The sequence below is a fragment of the Myotis nattereri genome (genome assembly GCF_964212035.1).
Source record: "Myotis nattereri genome assembly, chromosome: 6".
Taxonomy (NCBI): Eukaryota; Metazoa; Chordata; class Mammalia; order Chiroptera; family Vespertilionidae; genus Myotis; species Myotis nattereri.
Window position 1 is genome coordinate 69492605 of NC_138081.1, and position 19986 is coordinate 69512590.

A 19986-nucleotide genomic window follows, 5' to 3' on the forward strand; every position below is an offset into this window, starting at 1 on the left:
CCACAAATGAGTGAGATCATATGATATTTATCTTTCTCTGACTGACCTGGAAAGCATTATGCTAAGCGAAATGATGTATTTATTTTTAGAATTTGTTTATTTTTTGAGCTGATACTAAAACACTATATTACTGATTCTAATCATGAATTTGTATACCAAAACATTAAAAGCATGTACTACAGAGACGTTAATGGCTTTAAGAACCCTTTTCAGCAGCTTATCAGGCTGCAGAATAATTTGCAAGAGGCTCTTAAGGCAATGAGAGTACCAAGAAATTCTAAAAGAGTTAATACGCTCAAAGGGAATACAGAACTCCATGACATTCATCACTAGCTTCTGACAAATTTCTCCTATTTTCTCTCTTACTCTACTGTATGTTTTAATACTGAAATGTGTAGATCATGTAGCTTTATATTTGTTATTATCTTATTATTAATTTTGTGTCAGCTGCTTTCTGACTGTTTAAGCAGAACTTTGCTGGAATTGTTCTGTCCGTCCTTTCTTGTTCCAGGCAATGGGCCACACCACGACCGTTGCTGTACTTATGATGAAAACAACATCGTGGATGGTGTTTATCATCTTCCAATTGGACACTGGATTGAGGCCACCGGGCACACCAATGAGATGAAGCACACAACAGACTTCTATTTTAATATTGCAGGCCACCAAGCCATGCATTATTCAAGGTAAAAATAGTGCCATGTTTATAAGCATAGAACTAGGGCAAGAGGTAGCATTAGGACAATGGAAATATTTACAGCATTTGAAACTGCAGCGTCTCCCTTCAAAGGGGTACATAGGCCTGCAATTCTTTGAGGGGATGGATTACAGTGAATCACTGTGTGAGCTTTTCTGGTTCTAGATGTGAAGGATCCTTTTCATAGAAGTTTTTCATTAAGTTCATACCCTAGTGTCAACATATTTTGACCAGAGAGTAGTTCAACAATCTTTGTACTTAGATAGTGGATTAAAAATAAAAACTGGATAAAAATACCCTTGATCACTGTTTATATCTTTTATGCTACCAAACAACAGGGAAACAAAAATGGGAGTCTTCTTATAAAATCTTATTCAAATAATCATGGGTGAAAATTTAGACATAAAATTAGATTGGACATGATAATTTGTTCTATTATTTATTAACATATTCACTTTTATATATTTGTTTAGTTATTATACCTGCAATATATGCCCTATTAAAAATTTAAACACAAGAGGATACTAAATCACAAGTAAGGTTTACAACATTTTCTTTTTCTTTTTCTTTTGGTGCCCTTGACCGGAATTGAACCCGGGACCCTTCAGTCCGCAGGCCGAAGCTCTATCCACTGAGCCAAACCAGTCAGGGCACAACATTTTCTTTATTCCCAGTCATCATAAATAACTATATTTAACCATTTATGATTAGTTTTTCTGGAGGTTTAAATCCAAGTCTTAAATAATGTGCATATACTTTGTTAATGTATCAATTTAAAAATTTCTGCCTAGCCAAATTGGCCCAATTTGGGTGTTGGCCTATGAACCAGGAGGTCATGGCTTGATTCTTAGTCAGGGCATATGCCCAGGTTGTGGGCTCAATTCCAAGTGTGGGGCATGCAGGAGGCGGCCAATCGGTGATTCTCTCTCATCATTGATGCTTCTATCTCTCTCCTTCTCCCTTCCTCTCTGAAATCAATAAAAATATATTTGAAAAAAATTGCTATTGATTCCCTCTATGACTTGGGACAAATGTAGATCTTATATACTTGTTCTCTCTCCCTATTTCCAATCCCTATTAGACTCATTTAAAAAATTCTTTTGTTATTTAAGTTCATACACATTCTGTTTCTTGAGCCATAAATTTATGATAGTGCCTCTTGATTTTCTACTGCGTAATATCAGAAATGTATTGCCCCTCTATTTCCCTCCACAGCTACTTTGGCCTGTTCAGTTCTGGTTTTCATTAGTTTTACATTTCATTTAGATAAAATTTACATTTCATTTAGATAATAGAAGTAAGTATGTAATACTTTGATAATTTCGAGTTTCAAACCAATATCCAACATATAAAATACTACGTATATATTATTTACAGTAGAACATGGAGGGCTTGTACCATGGACAAAGAGATGCATTCCCATTTTCTTAAAAATTGTATTGCTTTGAGTGTGAGAGATAATTAATGCTAACAGAGCTATGAGGGATAGGAGAGAGGGAGAATCCAACTTCATCATAGTGTTAGGGAATCGATAATGTTATTGGACACACCTTTCTTGAAAATTCATGCTAGATCTTGGTCTTGCAGATGAATAGGAGGCAAAAATGAGGAAGACAGTAGTTAAGCATGACTCAGTTTTATGGCCTGAGTAACTGGATTAATGGTGTTGCTGTTTCCTGAGATGGGGAACATTAGGAGATGAACAATCTAGAATAGGGGTTGAGAGAAAAATTCTATTTTAGACATATTACCTTTGAAATGTATGTTAGATTGCAGAAAGGAAATCACTTTGATGTGTGAAGCTTTGGGGAGAGGTTAGAAATGGAGAGATAAAATAGATGACGTTCAAAGTGATGAGACTAGATGAGATCATTTCGCATTTGAGTGCGGTATAGAAGAGAAGTAGTGAAAATAGGCTTTTGAGTCCACACAATTTAGAGATCAAGGAGAAGAGGAGGATCCAGAGAAGAGAATGAGAAGGAGCACCTGTTGAGATGTTCAGATTTAATGAGAATGTGTTTACGACTTGTTTTTCATTTATCCTGAACCACATTTGCCGAACCCTTTTATCTGAAAAGTCATGTCTTAGGTCAGGGGTGGGCAACCTTTTTGTGAGTGCGTGCCAAAACCAGCACAATCTCTGACTCAAAATTCTTCAGCATGCCAACCCTAATTTTTTGAGAACATGTTAACGCCTACTTGATATCTCTTACGGTGTACGTATGTGAAGAACCTTGAAGAAATAATAAAATTCATTCGAGCGACAAAAACACAGTATATGATGATGAAAAATACATTTATTTTTTAATGTATACATGTACACTGATAGTCCGACAGAAAACTTTATGACTCCGTTTGATATTATCAGTGGGACTTTTGCTGCTGCATCACTGATGACAGAGATTTTACATCAGGTTTATATTTCGTGACCTTCAGAGATATGCATGAGCCACTACTTTCATCCGTCAGGCTACTCCTATTATGAGACTTATCAAAATTCATCACTGAGAACAAAGATTCACAATTGTAAATGGAAGATTATCGGAGAGGGTTTCGTGTGCCAGCAAACGTTACTGGCGTGCCATGTTTGGCACGCGTGCCAGGGGTTGCCCACCCCTGTCTTAAGCTGTAGGGCAGCAGTCCGCGAGGTCTGAAACGTTGGCTACTGTTGCTCTAGGGATTTTCTTCTGTTTAGTTAGTTTTTCCTTTTATTGTCTTTATTCTGTCAATAAACACACTCCTGAGATGGATGTTGGATTTTATGGATTTACATCCCATTCTAGAGTTTTAAAAAATGATTTTCACTTTCTGGTTTTATAGCTTTACATTTTGGGATCACTTTATTCCTCCCCATTTTGCACAAGGAAATATAAAGATTTGGCTCTTTTTTTTTTCTTTCCCTCCTCCCCCAAACCACAGTTACATCCCTTCTATTATTCAATCCTCCCAATTTAGTTATGGCACAATTTTGAGAAGATCAGTATTTCACATGTTTATTGGTATTCCAGTGTAAATGCTATTTAACACCCTAAGCCAGCCGTGGGCAAACTACGGCCCACGGGCCGGATCTGGCCCGTTTGACATGAATAAAACTAAAAAAAAAAAAAAGACCGTACCCTTTTATGTAATGATGCTTACTTTGAATTTATATTAGTTCACACAAACACTCCATCCATGCTTTTGTTCCGGCCCTCCGGTCCAGTTTAAGAACCCATTGTGGCCCTCGAGTCAAAAAGTTTGCCCACCCCTGCCCTAAGCTGTTCACAAATGTCTAAATCTTTCTTTTTGGAACTCCTATTATTCAGATATTGGAACCTGGCCTGGGTGGGTTTTTTTTTCTTTCTGTTAATCCTCACCCAAAGATATTTTTCCATTGGTTTTTAGGGAGAGTGGAAGAGAGAGGGAAAGACAGAGAGAAACATCGATGTGCAAGAAACACATCGATTGGTTGCCTCCTGCACAAGCCATGATCAGGACCTGGGCCGGGGAGGAGCCTGCAACCGAGATATGTGCCCTTGACTAGAATCGAACCTGGGACCACTCTATCCACTGAGCCAAACTGGCTGGGGCTGGCCTGGGTGTTTTATATTTTGCATATCTTTGTCTATTTTTTTCTAACAGATTTCTCAACTTTATCATCCAGCTCTGCTATTTAGTTTTTTACTTCTGATAGCATTCTTTATATTCTAAGAGCTCATTTAATTCTCTGAGTGTCCCCCAGTCCAGAGACTTGTTTACCCTTCCCCAGAATATAAACTTCTAGTTTTTTGTCAAGACTGGAGAGGGAACATTTCCTGGTGGAGGAGAGTGGGAAAATGATTTTGAAGGCTGGCTGCTTCTTAAAAAAAACTTTCAACCAGTTCTATTCCTTTCACCTTAATCCAGAAGTACCTGGTGATACCAGTTTCTGAGCCTGTTGGGGGTTCTGTAGTGTAATTCCAGTCCATTGTCAGCTTTCTTTGCTACTGGCCTTAGGATTTAGTTTTTCTGTCTGCTAAGTTATTCAGCAATCAACCAGTTGCTTTACTGCTTCCACAATTTTGATATTGTCATATTTTTTACTGTTCTGTCTTGTGGTTTTTATGTGCATAATTTGTTTTTTAAAATCACTCTATTCTTGCTTGAAAGAAATTTAGTGAAGTCAATAGACGTGTGAAATCAATTTGTTTACAATAAAAGTGAAATAAAGTATTTAAAGTGCCTAACATAAAACTTGGTCATAGTAGCTCAGTAAATTTAAGTCCAGTCTTCATTTCTCATATTTAGCGTGTATTCTGTTCCTCTGATACAGGTAAGATTTTACCATGCTAGCATGAGATTTTAAAAATCAAAGTGCACTTCCATATTCAGGCTGGGGAGGGAAAGTTTGTACTTGGTACCAAACTACGTCTTCCTCTTCAATGGATTTTTCTCTATGCAAAAGTATGAATGTTTGCCTTAATGAATTAAACGAGACTTTCGTGGAAAGGGACTGCAATTTTTGTATCTTGAAAAGACTTATTGCCTATTATGATCATTTCAAGAGACAAGTTAGACTTTATAAGCATCACATTTTATACTGTTTACAAATGTGAAAGCTTGGAAAATGTATTATAAAAACACTAGAGGCCTGGTGCATGAAATTCGTGCATGGGGGTGTGTGTCCCTCAGCCCAGCCTGCACCCTCTCCATCTGGGACCCCTTGAGGGATGTTCGATTGCCTGTTTAGGCCCGATCCTACTGGGACATCCGCCGGACATCCGTCTCAAAATCCAGAACTGCTGGCTCCCAACCCCTCGCCTGCCTGCCTGCCTGATTGCCCCTAACCGCCTCTGCCTACCACCTAACCACTACCCTAACCACTACCATGCAAGCCTGATCAACACCTAACTGCTCCCCTGCTGGCCCGATTGCCCCTAACTGTCCTCCCCTGCAGGCCTGGTCCCCCCCAATGCCCTCCCCTGCAGGCCTGGTCCCCCCACCTGCCCTCCCCTGCAGGCCTTGTCCCTCCCAACTGCCCTTCCTTGCAGGCCTGGTCCCTCCCAACTGCCCTCCCCTGCCGGCCATCTTGTGGTGGCCATCTTGTGTCCACATGGGGGCGGCCATCTTGTGTGTTGGAGTGATGGTCAGTTTGCATATTCTCTTTATTAGATAGGATGCTTAACCCTTTGCGGTCGTTTGTCTACTCTCAGCCACCAAAGCTTTTTTACCGTTCCGGTCGTATGTCTGCTCTCAGCCACCACAGCAAGGAACCGTACGAATCTTCACTCTATTCGTTCATATATCAGTTCATAATTTCTCTGAAAGCTCTTAAGTGTCTAAGTGACCTTGTCACGAACCAAAACATTGCCCCAACAAATCGGAGATATTGAAACTCAATATAAACAAACGCGGTCGTTCCACACTCGCCATGCAAAACACCGTGGCGAGTCAGTCGCCTTTTGAGAGTGAAGAAATCAACAAGCTTCGGAGATACTTCGCAGAATTTCAAATAAAGCTTTACAAATTACGTTTAACTGTAATTAGGCATTCTTGCTTGTTAAGATATTTCAAAATAATATTCCAAAATGGCAAAAAGAAAGTTATCGAAAGAAGTGTACTGCGAATCTGAAAGTAACGATGAAGAGTTTTATTTTGGCACCTTGAATACTGACTCTGACGTAGAAAGTGATAACGTTTGTAGTGATCCTACTAGTAGTGACGTAGTTCCAAAAAAGAATTAATAAATCTTGTTTATCCTTCATAATCTTGCATGTTATGTATCACTGCTCTTTCAATGGAAATTAATTCCGACCAGTACGATACCCATGTCCAAATTTAATACGACCGCAAAGGGTTAAACTTTGCAGCCGCTTTGTTTTATAAAGAAAAGGTATACAGTAGTTTGCAGCACTCAAAGTATTTTAAACACTAGAGCAATAATTTTTCACACTTTAAAATACTGTTTTATTTAGCACATTTTCCAAAATGAATGAAATTAGTCATTTGGAGAGTAAATGAGGACCTTGGGTGCTAGTCTAGCTCTCATTTACTGCTGGGTAACCTTGGGACAAACCTGTAATAGTTCTAGATTTCACTTTCCTGATTTGCTGGTTGAACTAAATGATTTCTAAAGGCAGTTCGGGAAATAATCAAGGATTAAAACTAATTTAAAAATCGAAGGCTTGTGTGATATTTTGCCACTATGTTATATATGGGCCTAACAGCAACTGTACTTCATATCAGCGTCTCTGGTTTCAGTTCTAGGGAACAAATGCCTGCAATCTAGTGATGTCTCTAGATGGAATTTTCCCTCCTTTTTCTTTTGTAGCCCTGGACTATGTTCAGTTCAATTTTACAGAAGCTCTATTTGGAAATACATATATTATAGCCACATATACAAATAATCTTTAATGAGTATGTGTTTGCTTCTCATATAATGATATATTTATATTGCTCATATTTATAAACAAGAAATCTCTTTTAGAGTAAATAGAGAATAGCCATAAAATTTTGTGTGTAACTCACCTCATTGCATTTCCTACTACTATAGCTCACAGTCAGGACATTATTGACCAAAGGAAGAATCTACTTTCAAATGGTAATTACATCTGATTGAATGATTTGAAGTTTTACTAAACATTAAAACCAAGATTATAATTGTTCATGCTCATGTAGGAAAGGAAAACAACACAGTCCTTCTTTTTTGAGTTCTGATTGACCAACGATTTTTATTGAATATTAACTGAGGTTCCTTGAAGTTTCCTTCCCTATATAAATAATGCTGTTCATATTTGATAAGATCAGGGTAACTGGTGGATATTCTCTTTTTCTTATGATTAAAACGTTATATGAAACATTTAAATATATTAAATAGAGTTTATATGTAATTATATTGAGATGATTTATTTTTAACATCATATAAAAAATTGGTGATAGATATTAGAATCCTAACAGTAATATGGGCTAATGAAAACATACTCTTTAATTCTTATTTCTTAGGTGTCATTGAAAACATATCTGCTAAAGTTCATGGGGAACACAGTTTTAGCTGACAGTGCTGTTGTGGAATCAGTACAGATAAAAAGGAAATAGCTGGATTCTGTGTTATCTTGTATATTAACAACAGTAAGAATACAGAGGAGGTTAAGGTCTGAATGAGATATATAGATTGGGTAACTAATGGAACATAAATATACTGACTCATGAATTTTAATTTTTACAAGACTCTTCCAATTCCAATATTACAGTGGCCATGGCAACCAAAGAAGAGTTATTTTCACATATTAAATGAATACAGAAGACAGACAGAATATTTTTAACAAGCTGAGATAGGCTTTTTCTGCAGTTTTCTGTGTCACTTCAGCAAGAGCATAAGGAAGTCTACGTAACACACTAAAATGGAGTCTTAGTAGGTTAGAAATTATAGGCCATGTTTTTTAGTCACTGTGGCGGGAGGTCCACTTCAGGAAGACCAGGGGATCTATTTAGTACATTAGAGTCAGTAGATACATTAGGGAATGCTTCTGTCTTGTTTTCAGAGGGTTGGTATATTTATATCACTTTGTCAGTCATTGATTGTGACCATGTAAGTTGGCTTAAAAGAACTGACTTCTTAGAACATAGCCTCATCTTTGGCTGAACTAACTGGAAGGATTATGAAACCCAGGGGGGATGGATCAGTTAGGAAACAGTAATTATAATACATATATTTCTTGCTATACATGATAATCAATTTTGCTGTTGGCTATTTCTATATCATAAAGGCCCTATTTTGACTTTGCTGTTCACAGAATTGTTTTGGAAAAGCAAGATAATTATTTTCATGCTTTGATGACTTGTATAATGCCTTTCCTATTTTTCTTTTTCTAAGTCCTTTTTAATTTTTCTCCCTGAATGTCATGTAAACTTTTGTTCCTGATAAGTGAGTCAGTAGATGTGAAAATATTAGCTTAATTGATTAGCATGTATAAACATTACTCTGAAAAATACTGGTTATATCAAAATACACAGAGAAACATATACACAGAACACACACACACACACGTGCGTGCACACACACACATCTACACTAATAAAAGACAAAGATGCTAATTGACCATACCTTCGCTATGCCCCAAGCCATGCCCATCAGCCAATCAGAGTGACTATATGCAAATTAACCCAACCAAGATGGCGGCCGGCAGCCACGGAGCTAGAGCAAGCAGGAGGCTTGGTTGCCCGGGTGATGGAGGAAGCCAAGCTTCCCGCCTGCCCTGAGCTGACTGTGGCCTCCGCTCATGGCAACAAAGTTTCAATTATAGAAGATAAATAAATCCCAGATACCTGCTTCCAGCCAGGCTCCACTGGGAGCTTGGGTGGCTGGGAGCCATGGCCAGCTTGCAAACAGCCTTCAGCCCCTCACCCAGGATGGCCACACCCTCAAGGGGTGAGGGTCCCCCTGTGGGGCTTAGCCAGCCTGAAAACGGCCCTGAGCCCCTCACCCAGAATGGCCAGGCACCCCAGCAGGACCCCCTCACCCTGAAGGGGCTGTGGCCAGCCTGCAAACGGCCCTCAGCCCCTCACCCAGGATGGCCAGGCACCCCAGCGGGGATCCCCACCCTGAAGGGGCTGTGGCCAGCCTGCAAACTTCCATCAGCCCCTCACCCAGGCTGGCCACACCCTCATGGGGTGAGGGTCCCTGCTGGGGGGCTTGGCCAGCCTGCAAACAGCCATCAGCCCCTAACCAAGGCTGGCTAGGCACCCTAGCAGGGACCCCCACCCTGAAGGGGATGTGGCCAGCCTGCAAACAGCCATCAGCCACTCACCCAGACTGTACAGGCACCTCAGCAGGACCCTCCCCCACCCTGAAGGGGGTGTGGCCAGCCTGAAAACGGCCACCAGCCCCTCACCCAGGCTGGCCAAGCACCCCAGTGGGGACCCCCACACTGAAGGTGCTGTGGCCAGCCTGCAAACAGCCATCAGCCCCTCACCCAGGCTGGCCAGGCACCCCAGGGGGAACCCCTACCCTGAAGGGGCTGTGTCCAGCCTGCAAACAGCCATCAGCCCCTCACCCAGGCTGGCCAGGCACTTCTATATAATAAAAGGATAGTATGCAAATTGACTCTAACAGCAGAACGACTGGGAATGACTGGTCACTATGACACACAATGACCACCAGGGGGCAGATGCTCAATGCAGGAGCTCCACAGGGGGAGCTCTGCTCAGCCACAAGCCAGGCTGATGGCTGCCAGTACAGTGGTGTTGGCGGGAGCCTCTTCTGCTTCCTCAGCAGCGCTAAGGATGTCCGACTGCAGCTTAGGCCTGCTCCCCGCTGGCAAGTGGACATCGCCCGAGGGCTCCCGGGCTGCCAGATGGATGTCTGACTGCCAGCTTAGGCCCAATCCCCCGGGGAGTGGGCCTAAGCCAGCAGGTGTTCATCCCCCGAGGGGTCCCAGACTGTGAGAGGGCACAGGCCGGGCTGAGGGACCCCCCTGAGTGCACAAATTTTTGTCTACTGGGCCTCTAGTACATACATATTTACACACGGATAACATCTACACATACAGCCTCCTCATTTTTTTTTTCTTCATTTTATAATAAAGGGATTATATTTCACCCACAGGCCACATGATGTGTTTGTTTAACAGAGGGCTAGGCCAGGACTCTAGGATCTGGGCTAAGGAAAGCAATGAGTTGATTTTAGATGTTGTACAATGATTATATCGGGTAAGTAAAACCATAATATTGCTTTATAATCCTCAGCTACTTCTGACTATTAGAGAAGAGGAATCTTACATGCACAGAATTCTCTCATGTTATAGGGAAGCAAAATGGGAAGCAAAGCTACCAAGATACTGCCATCCCCAATTCTCCATATGTCTCTATTTTTTCCTCAAAGACAGGCATCCATTTTTTTGTACCACAGACTTCTACCATCAACTTCTGATCAAAACACACATCTGGACACACATAAATGACAAAAAGAATCCTACTTATTTTTACTAATCAAAGTTTCAAGTTTGTATAGTCTATGTAAGTCTAGAGAGGTTGAGTTAATTATAAGAAGAACCAGAAACCGTTTTTCCCCCTCTCCTATCACTTTCATGCCATTTTTTTTTTATTGCTTAAAGTATTACAAAGGGTATTACATATGTCTCCTTTTTCCCCCCACCCTTGACAATCCCCTGGTCATGCCATTTTTTGACAAGTGATACTTATTCAGGCTTTTACCTTATAGTTTAACGTGCCTTGTTATTCCTCCCATCTCGTAATCTTGAACGATTGTATTGACTGCTTGTCTCACTTCCCCTTTCCCTAGATTGCAGATCCTGTCCAAACACCGCTTTCTTCCAAAAGACTCCCCTGTTTGGCTGTTTTGCTTTTCTGAGATAATTATTATTAATCTTCTTAATTTAGCTGCTGACATTTCCATGGCTACGCCCTCCTCTCAGACATGGTTATTGCATTTGTCATTAAGAACAGGCATATTGGTGTTAGAGAAAGGCGTTTTATGAAAGGATCTTTCAGTACAAACCATGTTATGTTTTTTTTTCCTACTGCTGCTCCAGCTTAGCTGTATCAGGTGTGACTCCTCATTGTGGAAACTTAATATATAAAGTCCTAAAGCTCAAAGAGACATATTTGCATTAAGTTGGAAGTCACCAGAGAAGTTATTTAAATGGTGACTTCCCCAAGCATTTGAGAGTTGATTTCAGCCTTTTTATTTTTGTCTAGTTTTAGGAGGGAAGAGAAACCTAAAGCTAAAATTAGTGATCAATCAAGATTGAAAAATAAATGTCTCAAAATGATAAATTGATGAGAACATGGTCAGTTGGCTACACAAATAGTAGGTATATATAAATTATCAGGATCCATTTTATTGCTCACAGTGAAATATGTCTGTATCTGTAAAGCTACTTGCATGTTTACAGTTGGTGCTTAGTCAGAACCTAGAAAAGTTAGGAAGGAAGGAAAAAGGAGGAAAGAAGAAAGTGGGAAGGATGAAGGAACATAGACTTACTTCTTTTATGGACTTGGCTAGTTTTTGTTCAGTTGTTCTGTGACAGCAGGAGGTAACATGGATTATTTTTTTAATCCTTTTTCCTTCTGAGCCTGCTCTGTCCCCTGAAATTTCCTTCTGAACAACCTCTTATTTCTGATGTTACCAGAGATGTGAAATAGGCCTCTTGTGTATCTCATTGTTTGTAGGTGATGCTTTTATTACTTCAGATCCTTTTGAAGGAAACAAAGCCCAGGGATGCAGTGAAAGTGAAAGAACCATTCTGAGAGCTCAGCAATGCATTGGTCAGTGGTCCTCAGCTAGAATAATGGCTATTGACAGTTGATGGGGTTTTGAAAGTTATCCTTTAAGTCAGGGTATTTAAACCAGATATTGTTACTTTAGTCAAGGTGGAGTAAAAAAGATGATAAAAATGGTATCAGAGATACTGGAAATATGTGTAATGAATTGAATATAGAAATGGATTTGAACATTAGCACATCAAGTATCAGAATATCTTTTCCATAAGATCATTTAATATTTTCTACTTGAAAAAACAAATTAAGAAACAGAATTTGGAAGTACTGTTAAAATTTCTCAACTTAAATAATAATGAAATTATATGGTACATATTTTTTTTATATGGAATATATTTATATGACAAAAGTGTTCTTCACTTTGTGAAAGGATTTAGACAAGTGGACATTCCCAGGTTAGAGCTGAGAGGCAGGATCTCTTCCCTGCCTTAGGAATCCTATATAATAAAAGCCTAATACGCTGTGTCTGGTTGTCAGGTCATCTGTTCAACCGAAGTGTAATATGCTAATGATATGCTAAGGCTGCTTAACCGCTTGCTATGACATGCACTGACCACCAGGAGGCAGATAGTCGACCAATCGACCAGTCAATATGATGTGCACTGACCACCAGAGGCCAGACGCTCCAACCCATAGGTTAACTTGCTGCTGCGTTTTGGCCGGATGGGACTGAGGGGGATGGGCTGTACACGCCTTGGAGCCCTCCTGCGGTCCCTCCCCGGCTGGCCAACCTTCTGTGTTCCTCCCTGGCCCCGGTAGTGCACCAGTGGGGTCCCTCGGCCTGGCCTGTGCCCTCTTGCAATCTGGGACCCCTCAGGGGATGTTGGAGAGCCAGTTTCAACCTGATCCCACAGGCCAGGCACAGGGACCCCACTGGTGTACAAATTCATGCACTGGGCCTCTAGTATAATAATATCTGTCCTGGCTACTACCACTATGACAAGAAAAAATTAAAAATAGGAAAAAAAAAACCCACCCAAAACTGTGGATGGTAATTAATCAGCTAATTTACATTTCAAAGATGAGTAATGAGCAAGTTTAAACCTGGAAATTTATGAACTACAGATGGTGTAATGGCATGTATATAACTTTACCGACAAATGCACCTTTATTAGGTTTTGCCCTTATTCTTGCCACCTCTCCTATTTTTCTACCTTTTTCCTACACTTCCAGACTATTTCTCTTGGTGGCCCCCACCCCACTTTGTTTTACTGTTTTCCACTATGCTTCTGTTTCCCTGGCTATTGCTTAATCTCCTTCTGGATTTTCCTGTCCCCCTTTCTCTACCTTAGTGTCCTCCCTCCCCCCTTCCTTTACTTTCCGCTTGATACTTTATTAACTGGCCACAATATGAGATTGAAGTATAAATATTTTGTACTTTCTGTTCTCAATGTGATAATCAGGTGAGTTTGGTCTGTGATCATTCCGTTCATTGACTCATTCCTTCATTAAACTTTTTTATCCTCACTGAGGATATGATTTTATTGATTTATTTTTAGAGAGAGAGAGGAGGGAGGGGAGAGAGAGAGAGAGAGAGAGAGAGAGAGAGAGAGAGAGAGATCAGAGAAAAATATCAATTGGTTGCCTCCCATACATGCCCCAACAGGGATCAAACCCACAACCTTTTTTTTTTTTGGTGTACAGAAGATGCTCCACTCAACTTAGCCACCCGGCCAGGGCATATTGATTTTAATGTCGGTAACTCAGTAGCCAGTTATCACACTACGAGAGGCCTGGTGCATGGATTCGTGCACATTGAAAAGAAATTAATTAGAAGGTGGCCGGCAGGGCAGGACTGGATGAGACGGGCCGGACATGCCCTGGAGCCAACCTCCCGCAGTTTTTCCCTGGCTGACCACACCTGGGGTGGCACTGGGGTTTGAAGGGCATCTGTGGAATGAGTGGGATCCCTCCGGCAGGTGGGGTCCCTCAGCCTCGCCTGTGGGGATCGAGCCAAAACCGGCTCTCCAACATCCCCCGAGGGGGTCCCGGACTGCGAGAGGGCACTCTGCAAAGTTGTTGTCCCATGACAGCTCCTGCATTGAGCGTCTGCCCACTGGTGGTCAGTGCACATCATTTCTACCAGCTAGTTGGATGGTCACTTAGTCTTTTATATATATACTAGAGGACCGGTGCACAAAAATTTGTGCACTCGGCGGGGGGGGGGGGGGTGGTCCCTCAGCCTGGCCTGTGCCCTCTCGCAGTCTGGGACCCCTCAGGGGATGACCACCTGCTGGCTTAGGCCTGCTCCCTGGGGGATTGGGCCTAAGATGGCAATCAGACATCCCCCTGGCAGCCCGGCAGCCCTCGGGCGATGTCCACTTGCCAGTGGGGAGCAGGCCTAAATTGCAGTCGGACATCCTTAGCGCTGCTGAGGAGGCAGGAGAGGCTCCCACCAACCGCTGTACTGGCAGCCGTCAGCCTGGCTTGTGGCTGAGCAGAGCTCCTCCCATGTGAGAGCGACCTGACCACCAGAGGGCAGCTCCTGCACTGAGAGTCTGCCCCCTGGTGGTCATTGTGTGTCATAGTGACCAGTCATTCCCAGTCGTTCTGCTGTTAGGGTCAGTTTTCATATTACCCTTTTACTATATAGGACAGAGGCCTGGTACATGGGTGGGGGCCGGCTGGTTTGCCCTGAAGGGTGTCCCGGATCAGGGTGGGGGTCCCGCTTGGGTGCCTGGCCAGCCTGGATGAGGGGATGATGGCTGTTTGCAGCTGGTCACACCCCGTTCAGGGTGGGCATCCCCACTGGGGTGCCTGGCCAGCCCGGATGAGGGGATCAGGGCCATTTTCAGGCTGGTGGGTGACTGAAGCTCCCAACCTCTCCTTTTTTTCTTTTTTTTTTTTATTCTGGGATTTATTTACCTTCTGTGGCTGTCACTGGAGCTGAGAGCCGGCTTTAGCTCTGAGGCTCGGCTCCAGCTCAGAGACCTCTGCTGCTGAAAGCAGGTATCAGGGGTTGTTTGGGTTCTATAATTGTAACACTGTTTCTTAGAGTGCAAGCTCAGAGGCTGGCAGCGGCAGGCGGGGAACCTTGGCTTCCTCCATCACTGGAGCCAGCAAGCCTCCTGTTCGCTTCAGCTGCCTGGCTGCCGGCCGCCATCTTGGTTGGCAGTTAATTTGCATATCTTGCTGATTAGCCAATGGGAAGGGTAGCAAAGTTATGGTTAATTACCATGTTTCTCTATTATTAGGTAGGAGATATATATATGTATATTCCAAATATTTCTCTTATTTCAGTGTTAAACTTTAAGTAACCAGGAAGTGATCTCACTTAACAGACTTCTCATACCTTCCATTGCCGGGGAAACAAAGAAGTGAGTTAGAATCTAGGTCAGGTTGTAATAACCTTGACAGACTTTGTAAAGCTCTGCAGGCATCTTTGAATTTCTGTTGGAGTCCCAAGTATGGTAAATCAAAACCACTTTTGTATTTCATACAATCAAGAAAATTTTCAGTAGCATAAAAAGTGAAATGATTATTTTTTGGTTTCTGCTTTCTGGTCCTGAAATAATTTTCTACTGTCTGTGCTTTTAAACAGTATTAGACTTTCATAGCCTGTGCAGAAAATGGTAAAATTAACACTTTAAAACGACATTGCTTGGTCAACAAATATATAGGTGGTTCTGAGATGAGGACAGTGGAGGACTGAAGAAGTTCAGGAAAACCTCCCTGGCCTGAAGCCTACTGCCCAGGCTGGAGATCCAGGGAAGAGTAACTATTACAGTTCAGGCAATAGTTACAGGCAACACTGTGGAAAGCACATTAGTTGAAATGTCTAGACTTTATTATTCAAGAGTTGCAGGGCATTATACAGATTGCCCTTTGTCTCCATGCCTCTGTTTCTGCTTGTAGGTTAAGCAAGATAACAGAAGTTCATGACCCCACACATACAGGCAAAATAAATCTATGTGTTACAAGTCCAGACAATGGTTCTCCTTGTAATGACTAGAAAGGAGGGGGAGAAGTTCTGTTTTTGGTTTTGGTACTGGCTATATGGATATGTTCACTTTGTAAAACATTTACTGAGCAGTACATTTATATGTATTTTTAAAGTGTATTATGTTTCAGTAGAAAGGTTTTAAAAGTTCGTGTCTTGCAAATACTTTCAAAAATTGATAGGGATCAAAAATTATAATGTGCCACAAAGATAAACAACCCAAATAACTTGTTACAGCATTTTCATTCAATACAGTCCACCAGAAAATTAGTAAAGGCAAACAAAAAGAGATGGTAAGGTAGACAAAGGAAAACAAATTTCTTTGCAGTCCATTAACTGATTTTCAGTTGATCCCTAAATTGCATTTTAGATCTCTGGTACTATACTTATTTTCCTTGTGATATTCATCTCGAGAATGCAGTGAGCCCAAATAGTTGAAATTGTGAAAATGCTTTTTGAGGTTTGTTAAAACAGGATGGAAAAGCCAAAGTTATAGCAGTATAAAAGGAACAAATAAAGCCTCTTACAAGAATGTTTGAAGCTTCATGGGTCCTAAAGTCAGAAAATGGAATTATTTTGTGTTTCAATAAAGCTACGGGACTCCCCATCCTCCTTTTGTGAGCCGTAAGTGTCATATCAGCCAACTACTTTCAATATCAGTGAGAAGCAGATGGATAGAATTTCATGCACACACAGTGTGTGGGAAACTATAAAACATACACAACATTTTCTGCAGATCCCCTTTCATCTATTTAGTAAAGTAACAGAATCCCAAATTAAGAGATTAAAAAAAAAATGCATCTGAGAAGCTGAGTGTGTTGGGCAATAGGGTGAACATCAGCATAGTTGAGGACTCACTGCAATTCTCCCTCTTCTCTTTTGGTTATTTTATATTCATGGCCATTCTTCTTCCCTTGTGTAAATATAAAAATATACCATTTAATTCCTAATTCTGTTGGCTGGGTGGAAAAGGCAGTTCTCTAATATATCCCTCAATATTTCGGGTTGTGGAAATGCTGTGCATTGTTCAGCAGCGGCAGAGGAAGGCTGCCTTTACATTGATAGAAACAGGTGTTCTCTTTTAGTTGTCAAGTCAGCTCCCTTCTGAGAATCTCAGATAAGTGGTCCAAATTACATCTAAGAGGAAAATTCGCCAAAGCTTAATTACTTTTCATCAGGGTGCCACAAATAATGAAAAGAAAAGAACATTGGATGTATATTGTAATCTACTTAATCACCATCATTTTAAAAAGCTGATGTAGAATTCCTTACTTCAGGACAAATTGTATCGCTTTGGTGGTAAATTAGGCATATTTTCTAAACACTAAATTATATTTCTTCTACTTCACATTTGGCTAAGAAAAGCTGACTACACTGGTCTTTGTAGCAATGGAATATAAGAGATAAGGTTTGCAGCTGCCATTTGGAACTGCATTTTTGTCTATTCTTCAATAGCTTCCTGTGTTTCTATTCATATTGAATGAATACTCTTCTTTCTTTTTCTTGGTAAGATACATTCAGTCTGTGTTGCTATCTGTGCAGGATGCAGGCAGATTCCTTACATCACCTTGCCTGTCCATCCTCCTCCCACTCCCCCTCACCCAAGAGCTAAACTTTTAGACAACATTAGATTATTAGTAAGGTAGAAATAGTAAGGCTTTGCTCAATGATAATGATCTTGCACAGTGCATAAGAAATCCTGTCAGAATTTCATGTCCCATTCCTCTGCATTTAAGAGAAGTTCTAGAACTGGAAAACTCCAATAAAGGCACAATGGAAAATCCAAGATGGGTAAAACTAGGTTTGACTCAAGTTCAACTATTGATTAGATATGGGAAGTTGTTTAAACTCTGCTTTGGTTAATTCATCTATAAAGTTAGGGTAATACTACCCATCCTGTAAGAATCAAATAGCATAACAAAACAATTTTTGTAGTTTGTATTTGATTAATATTAGTAATTATAAAGGCAATCTCATATTTTGTGGGGGTGTGTAGACTTTTAAGGAGGGGATTGGAGAAAGGGCCCATCCTACATCAGCTCCTTTAAGGAGGGTCAAAGCCTTCAGGCCACTTTCTGTTTTTCCAATTGCTTTCTGTTTCTTCCCCATCAGCAGCTCTTCCTCTGCGATCCTAACTGTTCATGCTTTCCAGCCCACATCATTGAGACCCTTCCGCCACCGTCGCTGCTCTCTCTTCGCATCCCACGCAGATGACTGCTTCCTTTCTTCCTCCAGCCAACTGGCTCGATGGAATAGAAATGCCCACTCATAAAATAGAATTTGTCTTGATGATCAAGTTACTATGGGGAGGAGCTATAGGCTTCCCAGTACTCTACACATCTAAAGCAGGGATTGGAAGACTTGTTCTGTAAAGGTCAGACAGTATATATTTCAGGCTTTGTGGGCCACATGCTTTCTGTTGCAGCTCTTCACCCCTTTTGTTATAATGGGAAGGTAGGTATAGACCATATGTAAGCAAACGAGCATGGCAGTGTTTTGTGAACACTGGATTTACAAAAAGAGGTGGTAGGCTGCACTTGGCCCATGGGACATAGTTTTCTGAGTCTCTCAGACGTTGAGATGAATCGCATCGTACTAGAGTTTAAAGGGACCTAGCAATCATGTAGTCCAGTTTTCCCCAGCATGTGCTCTCCTGCAACCAAGGGTTAACTGGTCAAATATATTTTTGAAATGCTATGTGATGTGTCCTCTTGTTAGAGGCTCACCAACACATTAGCATACTTAAGGCCCTGACTTTTTTTGAGGGTGTACTATTAGTAATAGGAATAATAACTCATGCTTTAATAGTTCTTACTGTGTGCTTGAAAATATTCTAAATGCTTTTACATATATTATTTCACTTACTCTCACAACTCTATGTGGTAGGTAGTATTGTTAGTGCCATTTTATATGCAGGTTATTTAATCTGCCCAACCTAAGGTGATTAGTGGGTCCAGTATTCAAATTTAGGCAGCTCCAGGGTCTGTGCCCTCAGCCACCATCCACCTTGTCATAATATCTAGCATGTCTGTGAAACAGTGTGGGTTGAGAAAGTGCTTCTTTAATCCAGTTATCTCAGTTTACACATTAGAAGTGAAGTCTAGATAGATTCCACTGATTTTGCAAAGGTTGCAAGCTTAAGTAGTAACTGAGATAAGTCTACAAATCAGTTAAATCACTACCAGGTACTTAAAAAAATGCTTCAATTCATCCTTTATAAAGACAGAAAATACTTTTAAAAATGAGTAATCCTTCTAATTTTCCCCTTTAAATTCAGATTTTATAACCAGGGTCATTTAATGGGAGTAAATATATAGTTTGATTTTTGAAAGGTGGAATTATTTTCACCTTATTATGAGGCAGTATTATTAGGCAGTCCCCTGTCAAGGGAAAGATGACAAATCTTTATCTCAAACTCTGACCTCTCTCTCATTCTACATCAGTGATCCCAGGGCCTCAATCTACCTTAAATCAGTTCGGATGCTTGAAAAAAATGATACTGGGCCCCATCCCACTGTCTCAGAATTTTGTTTCATGAAGGATCTTGAGTGAATATTCCTAAAGATACCTCCAAGCGATTCTAGTATGTAGCCAAGATTGTGAATCACTGCTTCAGAATCACATTTATTATTGTCTGCTAAATTTTTCCACTTGCAGTAACAGTTAACATTGAAAATACGACATATCATGAAATGAAACTTATGGCTATGGTCCATGGGTTATAATTAATGAAAATGTGACCACATTCCAAGCATGAGTGGAACTTTATTATTGCAGATGAATTGTACTGGCGGCTCTAATATTCTATCAATTTTATGTGAGTGGAACCTTTGGATTGACATGCATAGCTGCAGAACTGGGCTGACCAAAAAACTTAGGGAGTCTGATAAGTTGCTGCAAGTCTATGTGGCTCCCAGAGAACCGGACTCTACCTTTTATGTGCCTGGTTATGCCTGGGACCAATCCTCCAAAATACCAGTATTTTGGAGGATTAGGTTTTGGCACCATCCTCCACCTACTTGTAAATATTATAATAATTTATAGTAAAATAATTTATAGAAGAAATCATGTGTAGTAGAAGAATTTGGGCTAA

At 40.9% G+C, this 19986-nt stretch overlaps 1 protein-coding gene across 3 annotated transcripts in view; it reads left to right on the plus strand.

Annotated features, from left to right (window-relative positions):
- EPM2A (EPM2A glucan phosphatase, laforin) overlaps nt 1-19986 on the plus strand; it is a gene marked incomplete at both ends in the record, with an annotated part of 290693 nt that overhangs the window by 17035 nt on the left and 253672 nt on the right. For all 3 annotated transcript variants that reach the window (XR_013996164.1, XM_081094313.1, XM_081094314.1), the window contains one exon: nt 512-686. Coding sequence is in view for 2 of the 3 variants with exons in the window: in XM_081094313.1 (XP_080950439.1) it covers nt 512-686 (175 nt within the window). The remainder of the gene's footprint in view (nt 1-511; nt 687-19986) is intronic.